Genomic DNA, 27361 nt, shown 5'->3' on the forward strand with positions numbered 1-27361 from the left:
AACCTGGAGAAGAGAAGGCTGCATGGAGACCTCAGAGCAGCCTTCCAGTATCTGAAGGGGGGCTATAGGGATGCTGGGGATGCACTATTCATTAGGGACTGTAGTGATAGCACAAGGGGTAACAGGTTAAAACTTAAACAGGGGAAGTTTAGACTCACTCTTTACTGTGAGGGTGGTGAGGCACTGGAATGGGTTGCCCAGGGAGGTTGTGAATGCTCCATCACTGGCAGTGTTCAAGGCCAGGTTGGACAGAGCCTTGGGTGACATGGTTTAGTGTCAGGTGTCCCTGCCCGTGGCAGGGGGTTGGAACTGGATGATCTTAAGGTCCTTTCCAGCCCTAACTGCTCTATGATTCTATGATCACTAAAGAAGGGTATTTTATTCTAGTGTAGCTGGAAACCTGCAGGAAAATGTTTTATTTCTTTTGAAGTTTGGGAGATGGTTGTATGGGAGGGGGTTATTACATGTTTACTGTGTATACGTGCAAGTGCCATAATAACACTGAATAAAAATGCATTGAATAAAACTCAAGATGCTTTAAATGTTGAAACTAAGCAATGCTGCTGTGATCTTTATGGTTTCTTTTTGTGGTATTTTATTCAATTAAGCCCATAGTAAACCAGTGTGATACTCATCTCACTTTCTACAGATGGTATCAGAGTACAATTTATGTGTCTGCCTTAGTTAGGCACTTAGTTAAAACCTGCATCTCTCTGTTATTCAGAGTGATTCTAGATCTCTAGCAGAAATGGAGACATCTATACTGTAAATACCAAAAGTTAGATGATGGAAATCTCATCCTAGGCACTTAATATGGTCACAGTCTGATGCTTCTCTGCTACCAGGTATTTCTGAATTCAGGGTGAGACTGTTTTCTAAGCACAGCATAGACTTCAGCTTGGCTGTTAAAGCTGTTACTCCTGTGAAGAAATCTGGAGTTTTCCTATTGCTTCCTTTTGTTTCTTGGATGTGTGTTTTATTTATACTGTATCTAATTTTTATTTAAACTGATTATTCTGGACAAAACAGTCTTATTTCCTTTTCTAATAAACATTGCTCATGTCTGCATTATTCAGAAGGAAGCACAGTCATTTTTTTCCTCTCTTGGCAGATTTAGCAATGCAGTTGAATCAAGGAAAATTTGAATATAATGGATCATGCGGGTGAGTGATGATTTAAACCATTGTCACTGTGTATCAGAATCCTGTACTATGGCTTTAATAACATTTTTTTCATTATTAATTATGTGTTACAAAAGAAAAATTGGATGTTAGGTGCAGAGTAGAGATTAGTAGCATTCCAGGAGACTTATCCCCTGCAAGGAGGTATTCTGATGAATATGCCTTTTTATTATGCCCGGTTTTTAGAGAAGACATAGAAGAGGCTTTGCGTGCAAATTAAGAAGATCATGAATACCATACACAGTTATTTATTCAGCTTCTTTTCTCAAGTTTGCTTGAAGATATGCCTCAGAATGGAGACTCCCTGCACAGTTCACGTAATTGCCGAATTTACTTGGACAGGTTGAGTCTTAATACATAGGGAATGGGTTTTTTAACATGTGCTTTAGTCGGAGAGCAAATTTCAGGGAGAATACTGAGGTGTTTCATCTTTCTTAAGTTCTTGCTCATGGCTTTTGCATGAAAAGGAATGCTGAAGTGTGATGTTGATGGATTTTTCTAAGATGTTGAGTTTATACCTTAATAGGATAGGCTAATCATTAACATTGAGAGAAAGGGGAAGTTTGATGAGTGATAGGAAATGACAGTCTAGGAACACATTTAAAATCTGCAAACTCATCCTGGGAAGAAAACCTCTTTTATGAATGCTGATCTTGTTCAGAAAGAAAATCTGAGTAGATGAAACTTGGTAAAATACCTCATTTGAAGAATGGGCAAGAGTGCTTAACAGTGCTTTGCCACTCTATGCCTTTCTTTCAGTAGTGAACTCTCCAGATAGATGCTCTAGGCTTTGACAAAGGTGCAGTCACTGGTCATTTCAATCAGAACATGCAGAATGGCAGAGTATGGCTCCTTTCTTGTTTGACCCTCCCAGCCTAGCAAAAGAACACCTACTTACTCTTGCCAGATTCTCTAAGCGCAGGCATCGTAATCAACTGATGTCCTTGATTCTTATGTCAGTCTTTTGGTGTTACAGTAATATAGTGGGTAATGTGCGGTAACATAATGATGGTATTTTGATATGTATTACAAATGTGGCACTGTTTCAGTCACAGAAAACATGCAGGGCAATGAAGATAAAAAATTACATTCCTTTCTGTCTGTAGATTTTTCTCCAATTTAGTTTTCATGCTGCAGAAAGATCAAATCACTTCACTTTCAACATATCATAGAATAGTTAGGGTTCGAAAGGACCTTAAAGATCATCTAGTTCCAACCCCCTGGATGGACAGGAGCATGTTTTTATTTCAACAGGCTGGAAGCAGAGGCTTGTTTCTGATAGTTCCCTTTGCCCATAACCTACTTTAAGTTAATAAAATACATGAATTCACAGTCATTTATAATGTAAGGCAAATGAGGAACATTCCTTTCCTAAACAGAAAACACAGTATGAAAAAATGAGAGAAAACATCGACATTGTTTCCACTGGAATTTTTCCAGCATGTTTTAATTATTTCTGAGCTCTGTGTAGGCCTTTATAACGTTATGTACCAGTGTTTCACTAAGGGTGGATAGAAGATAAACTTCTAGAAGATTAGAAATTTTCTGAGATTATTATTAATACATTATTAATAGTATGTTAATATTAATATATTAATATATTAATTAGAAGAATTCTAGAAGATTAAGAAGTTGTCTGTAAGGGCCACAGAATTAGTAAGATGACTCAAGTTACACATTCTCTTCCATCAGTGGAAGAGAACCCCTGTCACGTGTAACACAGCATTTCTGTGATTAGAATCCTTGTGTTTTGATTCATCAGAGCACGTACCAGCTTCATTGATATGTTGATCCAGTGTCTAGTCCTCAGGGAAGTATTGTAAGTGTTATTATGGTAGTACCTTTCATGCTACTATAATTAACAATCTGTCAGCACAGACATTATCAGCTGTTTTCCCCAAGGTTTTATAACTGAGATGAAAAAATTAGCCTCAAGCTGGAATTTATTGTCTGAGTCTCAACTCTGTGGAACTGCTTCATTTAAGACAATAAAATTGAATAGGTATTTTTTCCTCAATGTTAAAGAATTAAAACAAAAGAGAGCATCTCCTTTTTATTACGGGATAATTCAATATACTTTTTAAGTGTATCATTGAGTCATTTTGAAATCCCCTTGATTACATTACATTTGTTTTCATCTCCAAATCCAGGGTTGATTTAATCTCTCAGTAGCTGGTAATTCAGAATGAAGATTAACATCTATCTGTATGCTAGACAACCATAGTACTTACTTTTACTTCCTCACATGTGTAGCTAGAATGACATTCTGTATTTTACAGCGCTGTAGGAGAGTTCATTGTTTAAACTAGAACACAGTTTTATTTGTATTTAATACAGTTTTAGTTTTCACACAAGAATAATTTTCTTCTTTTTTTCTCTTGAAATAAGGTATCTACTTAAACCAGATTTCATGCGGCGACCAGATCGAACATTTGACCCTTTCTCTGAAACTCCTGTAGATGGTGTCATTGCTGCAACATGTTCTGTACAGGTAAAACAGCAACAGACAAACTTCTGTCATCTTATCACATCCCAAATCGCATTTAAATGTCAGCGGAAATAGGATATTTGCAGAAAATATACTTAGATGGTATGGGGTTTGTCAATTTGTTTCTATTGTGGGGGTATTTTATTGCTGGCTAAAACATCTGTGTTTACTTGATCTAAGTGAAACATGATAGTATTAGAAGTGGTTTGTTATTACACATTATCGCTGAATTTTACCCCCTCCTTGTGTTCTTATTGAATCACATCAGCCTGTACGAATGAATAAATGAGTGAAGTTCATTTCTGTGAACAGTATGTAATCGTACAGACATCACTTGTCACCACAGAGCAAGGAAGAATATGGGCACACAAGGACAGGATATTTTCAAAACGTGATGGTCCTTACTTTGGAGTTGTCTAGAAGTACTGAAGTTCATATTAACTTCTGCAGCAAGGTTAGGTATCACCTTTTGGAAGGAGGCTGACAGTTGTAGAACTTCTTTTGTCACTTGGCACTCTCCTTGGTCAAATCCCCTATGTGCAGCTTAACAAAAGATTTAAGCTTCCAGTTACCACTTTCTGTGTGCAGCATGGAATTTTCAAACTCTCCCCGACCAAGGGTTCATTGTGCATTCTAGACACTCACCTGATTTTACTTGCATTTCCCGAAGAAAAATCTTCTTCTTAATATTGTTTTTCTTTAATATTCATGACAGTACAATCCATCCAAGAGGAAAGTGGGGTATGGTGGTGAAAACATAAGCTCTAAATATCATTACAGATAGTTCTTAGAACATGTATTTTGCTGCTCGCTTTTGTTATGTGACTAAAACTAGTATAGAATTCTATATAACTCCTGTAATAAAGGAATTGAGTGGACCAAAGCCAGTGATGGTACCCCTCAGCCATGTAATGTCAGATTTGTCATCCAGAGTGTTTCCTGGAAGAATGTTAGTTCATTAAAATAAAAGGACTTGGAATGAGTTTAGGTCTGTGAAATTATGTTCCAGGTTTTCTTCCCTCCTTGCTCCCAGTACTGAAAACGTAAGCTGCATTTTTACATAGCATGTCATCTTGATGAAATAAAAATTTTCCCTGGAGTAATCACCTGCTGTGACTAGATTCATCTTGACTTGGAGTAAAACTGCAACAAATCTTCATATGCAGAGCAATATAGAGGAGTTGTGTGGGGTTTTTGCTTGTTTGCTTTTTAAGATCCTACACTTCCCAGACACATATGCAGAGTTAGACTGATATGTGATTCCCTTAAAACCTTTGCCTCAGTGCAAGCAGATCAATAGCTTTCTTTCACCTCTTTGTAGTCAAGACATACAGATGGCTTCTAAACAGAAGGTTCAAAAGTTGCAGAACAGCACTGCCCAATCTGCTTGTTTCACTCAATGTTTTCCAGTAATATGCTGAATGCATCTGTGAGTCGTTGGCTAATTGGGCTGACTGATATACAACTATTATATCTGTTACACCATAGCACAGTGAGCACAATCATTTCAAATCAAGGTTATATTTAAGGTCTTATCACAAATGCTTTTCTAAAGAAGTGCTGCAGTTTTACCACTAAATATACCATTTTAATGTGATTAAATCAGAGAATCATAGAATAGTTAGGGTTTGACAGGATCTTAAGATCCTGTAGTTCCAACGTCTTACCGTGGGGAGAGAAATAAACGTGTACATTTTTCAGACTGCTGTCAATAAAATAAATACCAATATTCCCACTATTCATAAAACACTGTGTACTTTGTATTGCTTTTCCTTACTGCTCTGTTATGTTGCAGGTAATATCAGGTCAGTTCTTATCAGACAAAAAGATTGGTACGTACGTAGAAGTGGATATGTATGGCTTACCCACAGACACGATACGTAAAGAGTTTCGGACACGCATGGTGATGAACAATGGTCTGAACCCTGTTTACAACGAAGAATCATTTGTATTTCGGAAGGTAGGATATTCGGAAAGCCCTGTTTGTGCTTTGCACATCAGCATCCTCGCTCACTTGAGCCACCCCTCCCTGCTCCATTCTGACTGCTCACATGAATAAGTACTGCTCCTGTGAGAAAGGGTTTGTAGGAGTCCCGTTTACTGCAGTAAACAATCTAAAGCTGCAGTAAGCTTTCAAGAGGTTGTTTGTTCATTTGTTTTTAGTTTTGCTTTGTTTTCTTTTTCTAATGGATAACCTCTGTAGCTGTCACATGATTTTTTTGTTTGTTTGTTTCTGTTTGGCTTTTCCCTCCCCTTTGCTTCCTCTTCCCACTGGGAGGTAGCCACCTCCTCCATGGCCATGCCTGTGTTCAAGGCATGCAGTCTGCTCAGAATGAGCCCCCGCTGGTGGACACCATCATTCCTTGGAGATTTCTTCTTCCCTGCCCTGGCAGTGGCTGCTATCTTGCACTGTTCCTTCAGCCCAGAGGGCAGGTGAGATGCTGCGTCCAAAGCTAAGGTCAATGTTATTACATGGAAAAGTTGGAAGGGTGCTGTGTTCCTCAGATGTGTTGCCAGCTCCCTCCTTCAGTAGTCCATGTGCATCATGTACCTTTTTCTTTTTCTTTTTTTTTCCAATATCAAAATAAAAACAAACCTTTTTTTCTTGCTATGGGGGATTTACAGAGAGAGAGACCTCTTGTCTGTGTTCAGTTTTTGTCTCTCAGTCTTTATGATACACTTTTTTTTTTTAACTTAATTTTTTTTCTGTCAGCTGGAGTTCCATCCAGACCACATGTGTTAGCAGTGCTGTCTTTGATAATGTCTGTTCTCCTTACACTTGTTTCATTGTCATACAAGATTGTTGCTCTTCTATTCCAAAGTGACAGGCTTTATCCGAATGGCGATAACACTTCACTCTTGGGTATATTAATATGAGAGGTTTTTCTGGACTCAAATATATTCTGGATTGAATGTGACTTCAGGTGCTTTTCTCTGTATATGAGGAGGCACAGGGAAGATGCTTAGGTACAATGACAAGCAATCGTGGTGCCCGTGGTTTGCTGACCATATGGCCAGCATCTGCTGCTTTCCACTTTCTAAACTCAAAAGGCCCATAAACCATAGGGTGCACACAGCTTCAGCCTACCTGTGTATCTTAGCATGGGTATGGTGCCTGATGCCAAATACTCCTTGGACTTTCTGCACAGCAGTGAAAAATTACATAGTCACACATTCTCTTCAACTCATTCTCAACTCATACTGCAGGTCAGCCAAGATACTGTTTTTCTTCATCTCAGGCCTTTAACATATGAGGCTTAGCATTGTAATCAAGACATGAGTTGTAACAGATGACCCAGCAGATGAGTGGCATAAACACAGTAGAAACAATTCCTCTAGCTGTATTAAATGAAGGCATGGGGTGGACAGTGCGAAAATCATAGAGTGTCTGTTATGAGCGTGGAAGTTCCTACCAGGATACTGCAGAACAGAATAATGGAGAGGGAGCAAGAAACAACTTAGTCCCCACTCCTGCTCTCTAACAAATCTATATCCAAGGCCACCATGTAATGAAAGATGTGCTGATCTGTGGCCTGCGGAGGAGACATCTTCCCTGCCCTATGTGGATTATGGTGTTCTCAAGCTGATGTTTGATCCCTACACGGTTGCTCTGAAGTAACATTTTTGATTGTTCTTTTGTCTGTTTTCTTGGTTTCTTTGTTTTAATTAAAATTAAGCTTCAGTCCTCGTAACCCAAGTTCTGTGTTGTCACTCTGTTGTGTAAGGGAGAGGACAAGGGTGAGGGCTGGTGGTAACCTGTGCTGGGAGTGCTAAGTTGTAGTCAAGTAGAGCAGGATGTCTGTGAACAGCTCAGGTGAGTTTGGAGACCCAAATACACTTTATTTTGTGCCCTCTAAGACTGTAGATGAAAGCGGCAAGGGGACAGTTTGAGGGGGTAGTAGACACAGTTTACATAGGTCTTCTCTTTTGTCCCATAAGTGTTGATGAATAGTCAGGTAGGGAGGGAGTGGGAAGACCTTTCCCAGCACACAGTTAAGGCAGTCTGGCAGCATCTCTCAGGCTGTCTTCAGAGAGTCACACAAAATCACACAATGGTTTGGGTTGGAAGGGACCTTTAAAATCATCTAGTTCCAACAGTCAGGGACACCTTCCACTAGACCAGCTTACTCGAAGCCCCATCTTCTCCTCACTGCTCTGTGCGCAAAGGCAGCACCTTCGTTCCAGGAAGGCAGTAATTTTTTGTTACTGCCTTAGTCAGTCCAGACTGGGGACTGACAGATGCAGATAGCTGGCAGCATCCCTGCCCACCATGCATACCATGTACCCTTTGTGTCATGAGTACAGCACACCCACTTCTGCTGGCTGGCAGCACATCATTTCGGCGGGTCTGTCACCCTGTCCTACCCTCTGGGTCTGCTTCTCTCCTTTGCAGAACCTGTAGTTCATCATACTGCTCTATTAGCTTATGCTTGCACTCCTTCTGTTCTTCGTTGCCCTTTTGGATACATTCCAAATCCCATCTTCCTGTCATAATTCTTCCTGATTCAGCACTATCTACCCTCCCTATTGCCACTGTATCTGTCATTTCCCATGTAGCATTTACTGCCTTATCGATGTCACCATAAAAAATGAATATGCAAAATATTTAGCTAGTGTAAATGTAAGCTGTAGGATTTGCATATTCTGAAATCTACCCATTATTTAGGGTGGAAAAAAAAAAAGCTTTTCTAGGAAATATCCATCTCAAAGTGTGCAGTTTGCAGGGAATGACATATCTTACAGGGATGATAGTCTGTTTCTGGCACTCAAAATGAAAGGTTCAAACATGGGAGCTGGGGAGGGTGATACTGTATTAAAGTCATTGAATTCCTTCCTTTCATGGCTTTCCAGGTTATCCTCCCTGATCTCGCTGTCCTGAGAATAGCAGTGTATGACGACAACAATAAGTTGATCGGTCAGAGGATCCTGCCTCTGGATGGTCTGCAGGCGGGTTACAGACACATTTCCCTTCGGAATGAGGGCAACAAACCACTCTCTCTTCCAACGGTTTTCTGCAACATTGTGCTTAAAACATATGTGCCTGATGGGTTTGGAGGTGAGATAAACCTGTATCTCAGTGTACTGTAGAGTTTGAGTGTTGGTGTGGAAGTACGGCAGTGTCAGTATGCCAGCTGGAAGCAGAGACACAGTGCTAGAGGAATTGGAAAAATTTAGTATTTTAACTCCTTGGAAACCCTGCAAATTTAGTTAAAAAATGAGCTTTCAGACCAAATGCCTGCCTCAGTGTTAAATATTTGTACGACTAACACGTACTTTAGCTATATTGTTTAGCCTGTAGGTATGAAGGATTGATGGAGAATCTAGACATGCGCTTTTTCAAACAAAACAACTTTGTATTGTTGAGCATATTGATGGATTGTTAAAAAATGGACAGTGAAATAATTTAGCATCCAGAACTTGTCTGCATTTTTCATTACGAATTTTAGGTGGTTTCAGTGTGGTTTAATTACTTTTGGGTTTTCAGGAAAGTCGTTTTTAATGTTAGCTGTTCCCATGATCAGGTTGGCAGGGCCGTGGTCATTTATTCTGAGCAGTGGCAAATTGCCCCATAGGTATAGGAACAAACAAGTGAGAATAATCATTACACCACTTAAATCAGTGTCATGGATAGGTTCACCCTGAGGGTTGTACCTCTGGGAAATGTTTTCTTCGCTGCAGGTGGAACTTGCTTGTCTGTTAGGCAGTATGTAAACCATTTAAAACTGTGAAACAGAGATTGTGCTAAATGTTAGTGCTCCGACTGCAGTAAAATGGAGCTCACCTTAGAGTGGATTGGTGAAACATTATTGGTAAAAATGATGTTTTGCTATTTGCAAAAATGATTTCAAACCTGCTGTCTATGCAGAGAGTTACTGCTGCGTCTCTGAGTATCATTTCCATAGTACAAACTGCAGAAGGGGAAAGCTAAACTAAGGTATTAGTGTATCTTCAAGTCTGTGTTTGCTGGCATTTTACTTCAGTAAAGGCTTTTTACTTCAGTAACAATATTTCATGAAGAAAGTTAAGCATTTACAGAAGCATTTGTGTTGTTTGTACCTTAAATCTTGGTTGCTGGCAAGTTTTTGCCCCAGTTCTGGAGCATTACCGTGCCTTTACACAGCATGTTTCATCTACAGTACTTAAATTCAGGAGCTTTGTCTCAAGACAAATGTAAGCTTCTGCTTAAGCTTGAGATTCTGGAGGCAGTAATTGAACCATGAATCTTAGGGACACATTTAAGCATGTGCTTTAATTCTTCCCTGACCTTAAGCTTTTGACAGTAAATGACTCAGTTAAAATATTTTCTAAATTAAGGACATGCCTTTGATTTGGGATTGATGTTTTTCTCAATGATACCACACTTCTTCTAAGAGTCGAATTTAAAGTTAGAGTTTGATGTGGCTCAAGCTGCTGAGTGTGCTGCTCACATACTTCAGGTTTTAAACTGTGTAACACAAATTCAGAAGTGAAAGAGTTGTTTTTCAAAGAGAATTTGAACACTAGTTTAGAACTTACAAAGTGTGTGCCCTTCAGTACTGATGCTCTACACTGGATGCTACACTGTCAGCATTTCTACAGATGGTTCATCTGGTAGAGGTGAGGACATAGAAAAGCATACTACTGCTGAGTAACAGTATCATTACATGAAAAGATACTACTAGAATGAGAGAACTAGTTGTCATAGCTTGTTATTCACTAGTTGTGAATGAGAGAACTAGTTGTCATAGCTTGTTATTCACTAGTTGTGAATGAGAGAACTAGTTGTCATAGCTTACTGGCAGTGTTGGGAAAAACAGACCCCATATTAACATGAACTAAATGAATTAAATAGCTCTCCCTTCCCAGGTAGTTTTGATGTGTCTTACGTATTTTTCCCATTGACACAGAACAGCAGCGTGATGAACAGCTAAGAAATAGCTTTTAACATTCAGGTGGAATCATCAGTATTCTGTTGGCACATGGGTTTTAATTACTTATCATGGCCAGTGAACCTCCCATTGTTCTCTGAGCTACCACTACAATCTCTGTGGTTGTTTTAGTAAACCAGTAGGAAAGTGCAGCTCAGTTCAATAGCTGCCTGCTTTCTCTTTTATTTCTCTTTTGTAAACCTGTATGAGTAAGATTTAAGAACTTGCACTGAATAATAGCTAGAATGGGTAATGCATCACAGGCTTTAAAGTTGCATAATTTTGTTTTTCATACAACCTAATAAGTTCTTGTGGTTTATTTGCATCAGCTACACTGTCAGCATTGTTCCCAATAAAATACAATACTGCTCCAAATTAATGTAAATGAAGTCGCATTCTCCAAAGAGAAGCTTCTGCAATAGAAGCTGTACGTAAGTAAGCATGGCTACTTAGGTTAGTGGTTAGAGTCCTCTGTAATGTGCTCTGCCAGTGATTTTCCTGGTTTTATATTTAATTGCAATTCCTCTACAAAATGCTGTTCCCTACCCCCACCTTACCTCACTGGGGAGAAAGGAAAACGTAAGCAGAGGACAAATGACAATGTGAAAAGCAGCAGTGAGTCACATCTTCCTTGTAGAAATGCTTAGCCTTTGGTGATGTGCTTGTATGGTTAGTAATGCCATTTGCAAAGGTCTCGCTCTCCCAAACGTGTTAGTCATTTTTACTTTGACGCTGGTGATAATCAGGTTCCATTTTCAGATGACACATCGTGTTAGCAGGGTAGTCCTGGATTTTCATTGAAGGGAGCATGCCAAGGACAAAAAGACATGCTTACTAACTTAGGGAAAAGGGAAACAGCCAGTGCTGAGCTGCAGTGCCGTTGTTGTGGCTGAAAATAACTCCTACACAGTTTTTGTGTATCTGAAGTTTCAGAAGACATCATTGAGTCACGACAGTGATTGGAGACAACCCATTTGTGTAGATAAACAGAGCTGTCAAGGGTAATGTTATGTATTTAGTACAGCTTTTGTTGGGATGGGAGCCCTGTCTGTGCTTTTTTTTTTCACTCGAGAAGTGCATCTGGTGACTTCAGAGGAACGTTTATAGAACAACTTGGGTTGGAAGGGAGATGATATATTCTAACCCCTGGTTTGCGCAGGAAAAATAGAGAGTTTCTTCCCAAAGCTTTGGTGGGTTGGATGTTTTTCACAGCTGGTCAGTGGATCAGCATTTCTGCTTTGCATTATTGTAACTGCACTTGGAAAATGGATGAAGAGATAATATGAAACATGGACAAAATTCAAATGATTATTAAAACCATGAGTGTCAGAACTGACACTGCAAAAATATGCTGGTGAGACCAGCTAGAACAGAAGAGCACAAAAGCCTTGGTCTTTTGCTCATAAGCAGCCAAGAATTGGGTCTCGCAGCATCCTGAAAAGAAACAGCTTCCTGCAAGTGAAGCCCTGTCCATGGACCTCCTGCAAATCGTGACAGAAACCTGAGTTAATTAAATAGCAATAGTTTGTGGTGGATGATGAGTCAAGTCTGCAGCGTTCAAACTTCCTTTCTTAAGTTATTGCTCTATCAAGGAAGGCTTATTAACTGAGACCAATGACCTTTTTTGTCCATAATACTAAAGTTAAGAGTTTCACAGGGCTCATCAGAACAGATCAGTGCTGTAGATGCTGACTCAGTTTAATTTGTAAAATCATTTCTCGCAGTGGAGGGTCTCTTTTGCCATTTTTGTAATTCATTTACTGTTGAAATTAAGCATGGAAATGGATTATTCAATATGAAGGTGAATAGTCATGTGTCTTTGTCTTTCGGTAAACCTACGCTTGCACATTTTTCACTGCCTGTGGGAAACAGACTCAATTATCTATATGATATCTGGTGCTGGGTAGCGCTAGGATGCCACTAGTGGTCCTGTGTCATGTGCAAGATTCAAATATTGGTCATTATGGTTCATAGAAAAGCCGTTTCACAGCCTGTCATGTTGCAGATATGGAGCATCACAAAGGCAAGCGAGAACAGATCTTCCTGCTTGCTTTAACCACTCATCTGAAACTGATGTTTACCTAGGAAATATAATGGCATTTCCTACCATTCCCTGCAGTCCCAAGTCACTCAGCACCCCCTCCAAATAACCAGGAGAAAAAGTTGTTAGTGCTTTGTGGCTCAGGAGGTCCCGTTCTGGTCTCACGTTCTAGTGTCATCAACTGGGAGTAAGTCAGAGTAAGCTCGCTCTGATGGAGTCAGTGTTGTTCCTAAGTAAGGTACCCGGCTGCATATCACTTCTTGGTGCATTATGAACTCATTTGTGTTCTTTGTGTTCAAGCGCTGTGATGATGAGTGCTTTCAGTCCTGCCAAGTTGTCTATGGGAAGTTGGACTGGTTTTGCAAGCCATGGCTCCTAACAGGGGCAGAATCAAGCATTTGTAATAGCTTAGTCTTCAAATGTCTCTGAGGATTATAAAAGGTTGATTTTGTTTATCTTACAGATATCGTGGATGCTTTATCAGATCCAAAGAAATTTCTGTCCATCACAGAAAAAAGAGCAGACCAAATGAGAGCGATGGGTATTGAAACAGTAAGTAGAACTTAATGACAAACACACCCCATTTATGTTCATGTTATGTTCTTCTTTTAAAGTAAACTGGTCCTTCTCAAATTGATGCATGTTACCTATCATTTCTCATTTTGTAATATAAGACCCTTTGTCCTGCTCTGAAATACATTGGCTTATTTTAGTTTACATGTACTGGAATACCATTCACTAACTGAATTTTCAGGCATCATACTAACACATCCCTTAGAAACAGATATTTTAAGAAATGAGAAAGTCATATTTTAGTAGGTAGCGTTTAAAATAGGTTACAAACGCTTACTGAGTATAGTGTTGTTTGGTAGTATATTGAAGTTTTCTTAACTGTGTAAAGTAAGCAAGTGCAGGAGTTTCATATATCTCAGCTTTAATACTACAGGTAAAAACAATTAACTTCTTATGATGTGAATGTTTCTTTCAGAGTGATATAGCTGATGTACCAAATGACACTTCAAAGAACGATAGGAAAGGAAAAGCCAATAATGCCAAAGCCAACGTAACACCTCAAAGTAGTTCTGAACTTCGACCAAGTACAACCGCAGGCTTTGGGTCTGGGACCGATGCTAAGAAAGGTAGGTGAAAATCACAGGCCATTCCCTCAGTCCTGAAGTGATTCAGAAAGTCACAGAGAAGTACTTGATACTCCATCTCAGTTTTGCAGTTCTGTTTGTTCTTACCCTTTTGGAAGGTAATTTCTTTTCCCATTGAGTGTGATCTTTAACTGCAGATACATTTTTTAGATTACTAAAAAAGGCTGTATATAGCCAGTGCAGCTTTATTTTACTAAGTGACCTCTTGGTGTAGATGTATACCCAGCTCCAATAGTAATAACCTGCACTCAGGGGGTAGTTTACTAAAGATCTACTGGAAGAATGCCACCAGGAATGACTGTTTTCTGGTATACTCCACAGAAACTCTTCTGCTTTTTTTTCTCCCTCCAGAGTTGCAGAATTAAGTAATTAAAGGTATTTAGAATTCACTGGATTCTGTAGGGATTTCCCAACAATTAGAAATGTTTTCAGTGTGTGGTTTTACTCTGAATAGTGATTATGGAAATGGCGTGTTTATTGTACAAACTATCCATGTTAAATATGCTCATTTATAAGTGAATAAGTATTTTTCCTCACTATCCACCGTTCACTCTACAAAATCATTGAGTCAATTGGGACATCACAGGTAATGAAGATTAAGTAGGAAAACAAACTTCTACAGCTGAAACACAATAAATATTAATGGGCTGCAAGAGTTAGAATCTGGTTCGCTCTCTTTCATCCTCCCTGGCCCAGAGGTATTGCTAGGAGCAAAAAGGAGTACTGACTGCTGTTGTTCTTAAACTTAAGCAGACACAGCTGAATACACAGATGTGAAGGGACCTCATGAGAAATGAGATGCCTTTTCTCTGGAGTCACTTTTGACAATAAAGGAGGTTGTCTCTGGCATCTGAACTCTTTCAAAGCCCTTCCCTGGTGTAAAACCCAGATTATTTGATGCAGTGAGGTGTTTTCATGTTTCACGTACCATCACCAAGAGTTGCACAAGTATTAGCTCTATTGTGCATTAATTAAGTATGACATTTGTTAGGGTTGGCAATTAATTTGTTGTTGCCATGGAATTAGACCTGGTGAACAAAGTAAATGAGTCTGCATTAGAATAAAATCCTGAGGAAGTTTGTTTACAGCACAGCATACCTAATGCAGCCCTGGTCTTAAACTGAGATTTCAGTACTTAGGCATTCTTGTCTGCAACCATTTTCATCCATATTCTCACACGTTAAAATAGAGCTGTTGATTTTTATATCCCATGCAACCATTCCTATTTAGAACTACTTATATCTATGATCTTTTAATATCTGATTAATTCTACCATTGTTACAATGTGCAACTCACCTTGCTTATTAGAAATTACATACCCAGCAAGATAGGATGTCTGGGGAAGGCTTTCAAGTGAACAGAATGTCTGTGACTTTCAGTAATAGTTAAGTGATTTGTGGTTTTGGAAACTTCACCCTCTCTCTGTGCCTCGGTCTGTTCCAGTCTCATTTACTAGACTAATGTTAATAACATATAATTGAGCAGAATCTTATGCTTCTAAGAAAATAAATCTGTGTTTCCTTGCCTATTCCTCTTCCCTATTTCTTTTACAGCATCTGAATCTTTTCTGCATGTAAATTCAGCTTAAAAGGCCAAAAGTCCTTTTCAAGTCAGGGGAAATCTTATAGCCTGAGGGCAGTATTATCATAGAGTCATAGAAGGGTTTGGGTTGGAAAGGACCTTAAAATCATCAAGTTCCAACCTCCCTCCCATGGCCAGGGACACCCTAGACCATGTCACCCAAAGCTCTGTCCAACCTGCCCTTGAACACCGCCAGGGATAGAGCATTTACCACTGCTTTGGGCAACCTGTGCCAGTGCCTCACCACCCTCACAGTAAAGAACTTCTTCCTTATATCCAATCTAACCTTCCCCTGTTTCAGTTTAAACCCATTATCTCATGTCCAGTCACTACAATCCCTGATGAAGAGATTATGAGCAGTTAACTAAATATGTTTGCAGTATATTGACATGCAAGGGAACATTTTTGTGCAAAAACTCAGAGGAAGCCTACATATTACAGCTCTTATGGCATTGTATTAACATTTTCATTTGTCATTACTTGTAGGATCTGCATAGTAGTTTAAAAAAACATAATATGTCACAAAACATTTGTTAAAGCATAAACATGAGATTGGGTTTTGTCTGCATTGCAGTTAAGGTGATCAAAATGTATTTTCATTCACCTAAATAGTATTTAGTCTTGTATGATAGATTTGCTTGTTATATTGAATTCTTATTAGTATTTTCACTTATGATTTTATGTTTCTCCTCCATTTTTAACTCTCCTTCAGTCCTGGGCTGCACTGTTGTGCCTTTTCTCATAGCCTGGTATTAACCAAAATGCAAATTTTACCTCCATTGACATACAGGCTGCGTGTAAATCTTCACTCTGCCAATTTTTGTCTTTTAAATTGAGGAGGATGCCTAACTTCAGTTAACCCCTTATGCAGTCATGTAGAACCTTACCCAAGAAGCTTTCGCCCTGAAATGAGTAAGAGGAAGCTCCAGCTATAGACGACAGTTCTGAAACGTGCATGGTTCAGTTTCAATGTACATAAAAGGTTTGCTGTGCTTTCAGGAAAGGAGCTATTGCAGTTCTTAGGTTGCAGTATTTTGACACTTCAGCCCAGAACTGTGAGAGGTTAAAATACACTCATTGATTCATTTCTTTTTTCACAAGGCAGTTGGTTGAGTAGTGCTTTTGAAAACACAACTGTATCTTAACTATATCTTTATTTTCTCATTAACCTGTGAGTATTTTTATGTGGTGAAAGATACTAATTATTAAATGTAGAGTTCTGCGGTAAAACTCAAAAATATAATATATACTAATATGTATGAACTTTATTATTATTTTCCTAGGTATAGACCTTATTCCTCAAGTGAAGATAGAAGATTTAAAGCAAATGAAGGTAAGTATGGATACAAGCTTTTCAAGCTGTGTTCCTCATTAGTAACCAGGTTTTTGTCTGATTAAAGTCAATATGAGCACAAAAAAATTGATCTAACTTCTCTTTTTGTAGGCTTATATAAAGCATTTAAAGAAACAGCAGAAAGAACTGAATGCCTTAAAGAAGAAACATGCAAAGGTATGATCGTTACAAGCTCTCTGAGCAGCATGCTCTAATTGACAGAAGTAGCAGTGCTCACTGGCACAGACAGCTCCTAATGAAATTGGAAGAGAAAAACTAAGGAACAGTAGATGGGCTACCAAGAAAGTCCTATGTGTTTTAAATGTACTGAAATACGCTCCAGTGAGCAATTTTCCCTTTTAGAAACCCTTTATATGTCTCCCGAAGTTTCAGTGCACATTTGTTTGACCCATAAAAGCATCCAGAGCTCACCTTTCTCAGGTAATGATTTTATCTAGCTCCCTCTTGCATGACATACTGATAGGCAGCTTGGAAGAGAAGGCAGTAATGATGTAAGGTGGTGCTGCATTGAAGACAGGCACTGGAGAAACTGCAAAATCACTGAAGAGAACTGGAATGTGTAACTGAGAAATGAAATGCCCTTTTCCTCCTTGCATTAGATCTGTGCTAACCACTCGAGAGTCAGCTTGGTACTGTTGGCAGTGATGTCCTGAATGCATACAACACTATCATAAATATACTTCATATTGGAAAAAATCAAAGCAAATTTTCTCCTACCCTTTATCATTAGAAAAGCATTACTCTAGTTACAAAAAGAGGCATAGGTGTAGAAAAGATTTTAAGTTATACATTATTATAACTTATTATTATAAGTTATATAGGTGAAGAAAGGATTTTAAGTTATAAATTTTGGTGATACATACAAATCCATTCTGGACTTTTGAGGCAGTTATTCCCTTGCTCTCTTTGGTTGCAGGTTTCATTGCAGAGCTGATGTAATGTAGTTGCTTGAGCATTTTTAGTATCAGTCTTTGTGTTTATTTTCATGACTGGGTGTGGGACTCTGTACAATGGAGTATGAAGAAATTACTTAAAATAATTGGCATCTTTGGGGGCTCCTTGTATTAAGTGTAGGATTAAAAAATAGTTACTTTTCTGACTCCTTACTGACCCTAAGCAGAAAGAAAATGAGTGATTTCTCCATTTTAGTGTTGTGTGCAGAGCCCATGCTCAAGAAAATGTATCTATCATCACACTTCTGGGCATGGACAGTTTCTAGACCTTCACAGGGTTCATCTTTTAGGGGGCTTCATATTTATAAACACTACTTTCTTACTCATTGCTGGGCAACATCTGGCAATTTGTTATAGCAGCTCTTAGCAAATGAAAATGGTACCATGGTTACATAGAAAGCAGCCGTACTCAGTGGTCTGTGTCCCTGATATCTGTGACCCACAGTAGTATAAGGATGTCTTACCCAAGGCTGCACTTGCTACTGTTAAAAAAAATATATCCATCTGTTCAGGATTGCACTTGCTTCCTCTAATCTGAGGAAAAAATTGCCAGCTACAACCTGAAAGTGCTCTGCACTCAGAAGGGCTTTCAGCATTAACTCAAGCACAGCTATTTTAGATCAGAGCCAGCCTGTGTCCTGCTGGTCTAAGTACAGAGCGCAAGTCTGTCCTAACAAGAAAGTGCCTGTCTAGAGCATGCCTTGCTAAAGGGCAGCTTCTTGAATTTGGAGAGGAGAGTCTGAGCAGAAGCTTGGCCACATTAGCTCACAGATGACCTTAGGGAAGTGCTTGGTGTACTCATCAGCGGGTTTAGTGCATTTTATCAGTTGGGATGGAGCTGGAGAGCTATGCAGTTAGTTACCCATGATCAGCTTCAGGAAGCCTATGTACTGATCAGACTGAACTTAAAAGTTCCAGAAATAGGTTGGCTCTCATTTAACCACAGACACTCAAGAAATCTATAGGAATAAGTGAACAGAAGGGAATTGTTCATGTTGTTTAAGGAAAGAAAAGTCCAATACTTTTCCATCTAAGTTGGCCTTTGAAAATGTGTTACGAAAAATGAATCGTAGAATAAAATAGGTTGAAAAAGACCTTGAAGATCACCAAGACCAACCTTTACCCTAGCACTGCCAAGGCCACCACTAAACCATGTCACTAAGGGCCTCATCTGTAAGGTTTGTGAACACTTCCATGGATGGCGATTCCACCACTCCCTGGGCAGCCTGTTCCAATGCCTGAGCACCCTCTTGGTGAAGAAATCTGTCCAAATATCTGGTCTAACTGGAGGTTAGTCTTACAGCACAGCTTGGGCCTGTTACTTTTTGTCCTATTGCTTGTTACTTGGGAAAAGAGCATGTGAGTATGGAAGGGGGAGCAGGTTGAGAGGAAGGAGCTCTCATGTTAGCAGTGTAGGAGCTAATCTAGTAGCCCTGGGCAGAGCTAGCTAAGGAAGACAGCAGCAGTAAGGGTCTGTTTCCCTAACAGCGCCCACTCAGTGTAGAGAAGTGTTAGCAGCTCCATGGCAATGCTGGCTGGCAGGGGTTGGGTGCTGTCTATGAAAACACATCAGCCTCTGTATTGTCAAGGTATAGGACTGTTACAAATATCATATTTCTTTCTTGGTGCCAGACTCCTGAGAATGCAACACTCTCTGTGTATTTCTTTGATGCTATCTTTTTATTTACTCTCTTCAGTGTTTCAGCCATTTTAACTCCAGCAGCCACAATAACATTCTCCTGACATCCCTCTGTGTATTTGTATTAATTTGTTTTTCCTACATGGCATAGCTCCTTACAGCTGTAATACCCAGTATGCACCCACACAGAGACACATCACACACTGTGACTTCACTTTATGATGGATTTGTTATTAATCCATGCTTTCAAGAAAAGGATGCTTGGGCAGGTGGAGGTACAATCATCACTGTTCCTTTTTTCACTTTTGTGTAAGGAAAATACAACACCTAATCTCATTAGGGTAGAGATCATTAGACTGGCAAAAAGGTCACTGTTCTTAGCCCTTTGGGTGGAAGGTACCTTTAAAGGTCACTCAGTCCAATCCCTTGGGGATATCTTCAACTAGATCAGGTTGCTCAAAGCCCATGTCCAGCCTGACTTTAAATGCTTGCAGGGATGGGGCATCTGCACCTCCTTGGAAAACCTATGCCAGTGTTTCACCATCCTCATCATGAAAAATTTCTTCCTTACATCTAGTCAGAAGAACCTGATCGGTTCTGAAACAGAGCTGTTGCCTCTGGTTTTTGAACCAAATACTCTGCTTAGTTTGTGGCCTGGCTATAAAGGAAGAGAGAGTTGAAGGTGGGAGAGTGAATATTCTCCAGGCTGGTTTAGTCTGAAAAGGTAAGTCTCAGACTACAACTGAGGTAGCATTGTGCTGCTGTTGATATTCAGAAGAACAGATGATTGCTCTTATGAGCAAAGAACAGCATCCAAACCTCAGCCCATTTGCTTGCATTGTGAAGTAGTTTCAGCTAAGGGGCGTACTGAGAAGACAGCGAAGGTTTGTCAGATATGTAGAAAATGTGGGACATAATTCTTTAAAAGGAGGGAAAAAACAAAAGAGTGGGAAGCTAACACAGTTTTCTTTGATGATACTGTGAGAAATACAGTATTTTGTATGTTGCAAGGATTCTATGATTATATGTAAATCTTTGTTGTAAACTCCTAAGGCAAATTCCTTGTCATCTGTTGGACAGTGAACAAAGCTGGTCCCATAGCCTGGGACAGTGAAAGAAAAAACACAAGTAAGTGTCCATGTCAAGAAATCAGTGTGCTTCCCCAAGAATCCTCACATCCACAAAGGGAATTTGAAAAATCCACTATGTGGAAAGCAACAGCTGTCATCATTATCTTATTGCCTGAAGTTATAGAGGTGCCATCAGGATCAGTGGGTTCTGAGAAGCTGGTACCAGAAAGGCCCCTGGGATTCTGTCTGTGTGACAGATGTCATCATGGGCATGTTGTGTCAATTTAAAGTACTGTTGGCCCATGTATGGATTGTGCTCTCTTAGATCCTCTATAATACTCTTTTACATCATCTGTAATACTGTCATCGTTCAAGGGACGAGCACTCTGAAAACAAAATATACTGAGGGTGTTATAAGATAACAAAACAGTTAATATTTCTTAGAATCTTGATAGAAATTTGGGTGCAGCATCTATCTGTGTTTTCCTTTGAGCACAGACAGAAAGTCAAACTCGCATCAGCTAACCTATTTTAAATAGTGTTCCAAGGGTTGAAGGTCACAGAACTCAAGGGACCTCTGGCAGGGAGTTGGCTTCTAAGGACTCTTTGTGCCTTTCATGTGGAGGTTGTTAATAGCCCATCTTTCTCTTCCAGGTGTGTTTATATTGTGGACAAAGAAATGCATGTTCTATGAGCTGAATAGGGAGGAGGACCAGAGAAGGAAATGAGGTGGATATGATCCACAATATATCTGTTTCAGGTACAAGATAGAGTTCTGCATGAGCAGTAAGCAGCAGTAGAGGGGAATCTGAAAAAGATTACAGTGGGTTTGTGATAGAGAGAGAAGGCTTAAATCGTGCTTGTCCTGAGGGAACTGTGTGATGTGCCCTCCCCAGTTGTGGAGGAGTGTTACATGAGTGGGCAGATGTCTCATGCTTTGCATTGTTTGCACTTAGTCTTTTATAGCAAGCATTGTATTGTTCTGCTCATCTAGGGGAGAGTGGGTAGTTGGAGAGATGCTCTTAGTCACTTTACCTGTAGCTGGCTGGTGCTGTCAAGCTTATATCATTCTTTTCACTGTCCCCATTTTTTCCTACCTGATTAATCAGTGTAAATACTCCCTGGTGGAGCTGGCTTTTTTTACTGTTGATGGAGTCTATTTGTTTCCCTTTTAATCCTCTGTAGAACAGAAAAATCAGTTCTCCACTCTAAATACATTTGGCAGCTGTACACATTCCCCAGGGAAGGGCTTGGCAGATGCTGGAGTGCTCAGGTACAGCCCTGGACTAGCTTTTTAAAAGCATCACAACATTTGTATTAATGTTACGGTAAAAGTGCATGTAAAAGTCTTTAATTAGTATTTCTAGAGAAAGCAACAGTGATAATGCAAACCACAGGTGTATAGAAAATAATAACAAAGAGCAGTGGAATAGCGTGGGTAGAATAAATGCAAAATGAGCTATAAAACAAACTAAAGTCCTGGAAGAGACCATATTAATTAATGCAAGGCTTTTTGTCACAATTAGATAAAATGTGGAGCAATTGAATATTAATAAAATTAACAAACAACATCCTATTGTAATGTAAATTCAATATTTAATGCTCTCTGTGGTAGTTAAATGTTTCCATCATTATGAGTAGCTGTTCTGATAAAGCAGAATATGAAATCAAGTTCAGTAATGAAGTCAACATGTAACTACTAAGTGAAGTGTGTTGTTTCTGGTACAGTCTTGTAATGGGAAAGGAACTGTCAATATGCTAGACCCAGGTGTGTAACATGTATTAGTGATTCATCTTTTCATCGTAGGAAGATCTTTTTCTTCCCCTTTAATAGATAACTTCACTGATGTAAGTCACATAACTATAGTAGAGGCATCAGGTTGGTGTGTGATACTCCACAGATGTTCCCTGTCTTAGCTTGTGCTCTATTGATTGGGGAGCAGGAGAAAAGGGAGCACGTAAGTTGAAAGTCATATTGCACAGCTTACTGTCACTTGCAAAAGGAGGGACTCTGCAACAAGGTGCAGTTTCTTAATAAGATTGCTGCTGTCATTAGGGGTTGCAGGCCAGATCTTCAGAAAGTCTGATAATTATTTGCATTTTATCTAATGTTTGGACTTCGATCTGTTTAATTTGCAGCAGCCAAGGGGTTAGCACTATACTGAGTATGAGATACGCAGAGGAATGGGGGGACTGGGTTGAGCTTTATTCTCTGCATTCAGAAACTTTGATATAATCTGAGCTTGTAGATCTGATTTTTTACATTGCACTTAAATGGACATTTGTTCACAAAGATGAATTTTTTTCCCGTCATTCTTTTGTTTTAAGGTTTACCATAGAGTCCACTACAGATTTTCATTTTTCAAACAAAGAAGAAATGTTTTGGCACTTATGGTGGAATATCTGGAATCTTTAATACCAGATGGCTAAACCAGTTTGTCAAAGTTATGTGTTCGTACACTGATATTTTTACACTGTAAGAAAACTAAACCTTAAAAATCCACTCACCTAATTGCAGGGTCCTACTGTTTTCCAGGAGCACAGCGCCATGCAGAAGTTGCACTGCACCCAAATTGACAAAATAGTGGCACAGTATGATAAAGAAAAGGTATCATACGAGAAAATGTTAGAGAAGGCAATCAAGAAGAAGGGGTAAGATATTATTTTAATCTTTTTGTTTTTTTAGATTTACAATAGATACTATGCTTTGAAATAAAACATTCACAAAAAGGTCATTTAGATGAATTGCAGCTTGAACCAGCATCCTACATCCGACTTGAGCTGCTTGAAGGTTCTAGCAATGGGCCATAACTTGTACTCACTTTGCCTTTCCCTAGTCTTCTATTATCAAAGTTTTAAAAGTAGAAGAGGAGTTGCCTCACATTTTTATTTCTGTTGTCTAATCTGGTCTCACTGCATTCCTCAGGGAATGTCACTGTTGTGTTCAGTGAGCGCAGACTGAGGGTCTCAGTACCTCTAATGACCAGTAAGTAGCAGTGCTTTGATTCTGGGGGAAAACCTGGTTTCTAAATCCTGAGTGGTTTAGAATAATAGACTTTTGCAGTGCTGTCAGGTTGAAGTTTCTTTTTAACAAATAAAAACCCTTCAGATCCTCAAGCTGGAATAAATCAGTATTACTCCTTTGACTTGAGTGAAGCTGGTTTGGTTTGCAGTAGCTCATGGCCTGGGACAATCTGTGCTAATCTCTTAATTGTCCCAGAAGAGTTCCTGGAAGATACTGGTGACTTTAATAAAATGTCCCTCTTGAAATCCCATTTGGAATTACATAGCTGTTGCCTTGCCGCTATTGTGTGATCTGGCAGCAGTTTCTCCTCTCCACCTTTTACCCTATGACTGGCATCTCATTGAGACAGCAGTTTATACCATAATATTGTGACCTAAAGCAGGAGTTACTTTTGTCCGTTCTATATCAAGACATGCTAATAGTTAGCCTTAATTTCATATTGTTGTCATCTGGCATCAACAACTAGCAGCCAACTCACTCACTGAATACTAAACACAGATGCCTCTTTGGCACTGGATTCTCCCACAAATACTTCTTGTTTTATAAACTCTGTGGAATGGCAGCGGTGTTTGAGTGTGCATGTTGTAAACCTGCAACGCAACAGAAATAGAACTGTCAGAAGTAAACAAAGTAAGGAGAATTCTCCTCACTAAATTACTAAAAGCTTAGAAACTCTTAAAAAGCTCATGTTGGGTTTTTGAGGGTTTTTTTTTGTCCAAGAAAGAGCTGTAAAGCCCCCAAATCCTTCTAATCCAAGTAGTTCCTTCCAGAAAATTACTTCTTTTCCAAACAGAGAGGGAACAACTACAGGATGTAATTAATTTAATATGGCTTTCATTCAATTTCTATTGAATGTAATGCAGCAGAAGGTTATTGATGCAGCTGGATTTATAATTACAGTCAGGGTAGTTACTACAGTGGCAGTGAACTAAGCCCTGGACGTTGCACCATAATTATCATGGAGGGAGAAAGGCTTCCCTGTGCTCTGGTATTTAAGAATCTCCTATCAGAAGAACCAGGAATCAATATTCCTGTTGGCTTGAGGAGATGCCGGTGCCTCTGCCCACCTATCAAAACAGCAAATGAAGATGGGTCAGAAAGTTAAAGGTGGTAATGGCTGTCTCTGTGCAGTAAATAGTGGAAAGCCCTGGGTAGCAATGCTTTCCAGAGTAACCCCAAATGGGACAGTATAAAAGTAGTTAAGTTGATTCCCAGTTTGAGATCACTTCACTGGCTACTTGCAGTGGTTTTCCTCATTTTATAACGCTTCTCTCATGGGTGCTAAAGTCTTTATGATAGTTTTAAATTATCATTGAAAGCTTAAAAAGATGTAAAAATAATGTTGAAAATGACTACTCCAGGAGCAGGTCCAATACACAACCAAACACTGTTCCTCACTATGAGTCCACAGACTTCAGAGCTCTTCAGTGTTATAAGAGTAATTGTTTAGCAGCCAAATCCAATCCAGTATCAGCACAGACCTTCTGTGAAAACATTTGTTGATTCTGTATCAGTGTTTTAAGGGCTTCCTTCAGAGTCATCGTGCATGCAGCCCTGAGAGCCCATTCAGGAAGGTTCGTATGCACACACTTCACCCCAACTGTGCCCTATATTTAAGGGCATGTTTAAAAGTGAACACACTGACTGAGGCTTTATTTTACTTTACTGAACTGATCTGATGAATCCAGAGTTCAGGGGTAATGATCTGATGAATCCAGGGTTCAGCAGGTACAAAATATGCTCCATATCCTTGACTATCATTGTGGAACTTTTACAAGCAATAGAAATTGCACCAGAACATGTAAAATGTGTTTTAAGGGCATTCATATTGAAATGGTCAGATATTTCCTGAAAAACAAAGGCTTTTGGGTAGGTGTATACAAGACTTTCTCTTCTCATTTTGTTGTGCAGCTTTTTTGTGGTCCACTTCTGCCACATGGTGTGACAAATGTCAACTGCATATTGTTCAGCAGAGTAGAATCTTTTAATCACGTGCTAATTCACTGACAGATGGATAGGACTTTGCTCCCTGTGCTCTTTCTGTTGTATGCTTCAAATGCTTACTGATCTCAGAGAGTCTTATGGGGATATGTGTGCTGATGTTCCCACTCTGTGGAGTTGAGGGCACAGAAAGATCCTTCTGATATATTAGGACTGTCCAGGAATTCAAGTGTATGTGTGTGCGTGAGCATGGACATGTGAGATTGGGTTGGGCTGTCCCTGGTTGGCTGTTCCCAACTGTGACTCAATAGTTGAACCACGGACTACAGCTGGAGACAACTCTTGTTATGTCCAGCCTGGCTGGAAGTTGCCTTGAGGTACAATGAAAGCTGCATTTCCAGAGAAGGGATCAGTTGGGTTTGATGTCTGGATTCTGAAAAGTCCAGTGATTGACCCAAACGGACTCATTTGGGATAAAATCTGTTTGATTCACTTAAGAAGCAGCCTCTTTCACAGTGTATGACAAATCATATGTGAATTATATGTTCATATATGTCAGAGCCAGACTCTGACAGCAGCTACCCCCATGCATAATCAGAGACTTTTTCCAGCTGTTTGGGATAATTTCAGGCAGAGATAACTGTGGTCAGAACCTTTTTGTATGCCTTTATATTACTTCCAAGGTGTCAAATATGTGTTAGAAATCCCTACAGAACTTTTCCTTGCTATGACTAGAAAACAGTTGTCTTTCTGGTGGCCCTTGGGAACACAAGGCGACATCACACCACTATTTTCAGTAAGGGCTTTCCTGGTACTGTTTGATGATAAGTTTTTCTGCTGATTTCCATAAGTTTAGCAGTACTTTGATATTAAAATGGGATTTCAACTTTAGAGTTTCATAAATCTCCTTTTCTAGAGCAAATACGGATTAATTTTACTGCAGTCAAGCAGTAACCATTCTTATTGGGGCCAGTTTCAGATGATAAAATGAATGTGGCTCCATCCACTTGGGGGGAGGTTACACCAGTTACATCAGTGGATGATCTGACACATAAATACTACAGTTTTTAGAACAGGCTCCTCTCAACGTATTGTATTATTCCAGACAAAAAGCAGACACTTCCAATGTGTGAATTTGTATTCTGTTGTAAAAGCCCTTCACTGCAAAAAGGGAACAAGAACATTGGTAAAGATGGAGCTTGTCAGCCTTCAAAAGATTACTGACTGTGGTGAGACAGTAATTGAAATTCCTGTTGTGGCTGCAGTGCAATAGCTTGTCTGTACATCCATCCTGCCCATCTAATTGGGCTTAGTGAAGGGAATTCTGTGGGTGAGAGGTAGAAGTCATCCATCTCCTAACCCACAGGCATGTCAGGGGAGCTTCAGCATGGGCCCTCTGCAGTCATTTTACCAGTCCCTTAGAATCATGCACTCCTCCTGCATTAAACAACTTCACAACTTGCATTCAACCCCATTCATTATACCCATACTCAAAGGCCATGCTGTATTCGGCTTATTGCAGGAGTGAGGGCTAGCCAAGATTTGTTGCTTTCCAAGTCATAAGGAATATAAGAGCTTGGATTCATCCACGTGGGGTAACATGATCTGCAAAGATAATGAGGCCCCTTCTTTGCAACCCATTCACTGTTTTCTCACAGAAGGGCCCTGACCCTTTCAGTAGGTGTTCACATTCAGTATGCCCAAGTTGCCCTGTGAGGTAGTTATTTGAATGACTTTCTCTGCCTCAAAGTGAAAAGCAGCAGCAAAATTTACTTTTAAAACAGAGGATAAAATCATGGTGAAGGCAGTTAACATGCCTGTAAGTTCTCAGGCAAAAACTGGTTTCTCTTGGCTAGGTATTTTAAGCCTGGAAAAGGAACCAAGTGCCATAAATGGAGATGCTTGACATATCCTCAGCAACAGAATAATTGCTGGGCCAATCTCGCCTTAATCGCGTGGTGTTTGAATTGAACGATCATTAATCCAACCGTATTTTGTTAAGTTGTGAATAAATTGCCAGAAG

General features: G+C 39.6%; 1 protein-coding gene across 9 annotated transcripts in view; it reads left to right on the forward strand.

The window, feature by feature from the left end:
• The window catches only part of PLCB4 (phospholipase C beta 4), a 198813-nt gene that overhangs the window by 152759 nt on the left and 18693 nt on the right, over positions 1–27361 (forward strand). For all 9 annotated transcript variants that reach the window (XM_062610270.1, XM_062610280.1, XM_062610251.1 and 6 more), the window contains 9 exons: positions 1112–1163; positions 3570–3672; positions 5465–5629; positions 8521–8725; positions 13082–13170; positions 13607–13757; positions 16640–16689; positions 16801–16866; positions 22909–23024. In XM_062610270.1, coding sequence (XP_062466254.1) covers positions 1112–1163; positions 3570–3672; positions 5465–5629; positions 8521–8725; positions 13082–13170; positions 13607–13757; positions 16640–16689; positions 16801–16866; positions 22909–23024 — 997 coding nt within the window. The remainder of the gene's footprint in view (positions 1–1111; positions 1164–3569; positions 3673–5464; positions 5630–8520; positions 8726–13081; positions 13171–13606; positions 13758–16639; positions 16690–16800; positions 16867–22908; positions 23025–27361) is intronic.

This window comes from Pezoporus occidentalis, unplaced genomic scaffold (genome assembly GCF_034315485.1).
Source record: "Pezoporus occidentalis ecotype Australia unplaced genomic scaffold, CSIRO_AGI_Poc_V1 ctg10, whole genome shotgun sequence".
NCBI classification, from domain to species: domain Eukaryota; kingdom Metazoa; phylum Chordata; class Aves; order Psittaciformes; family Psittacidae; genus Pezoporus; species Pezoporus occidentalis.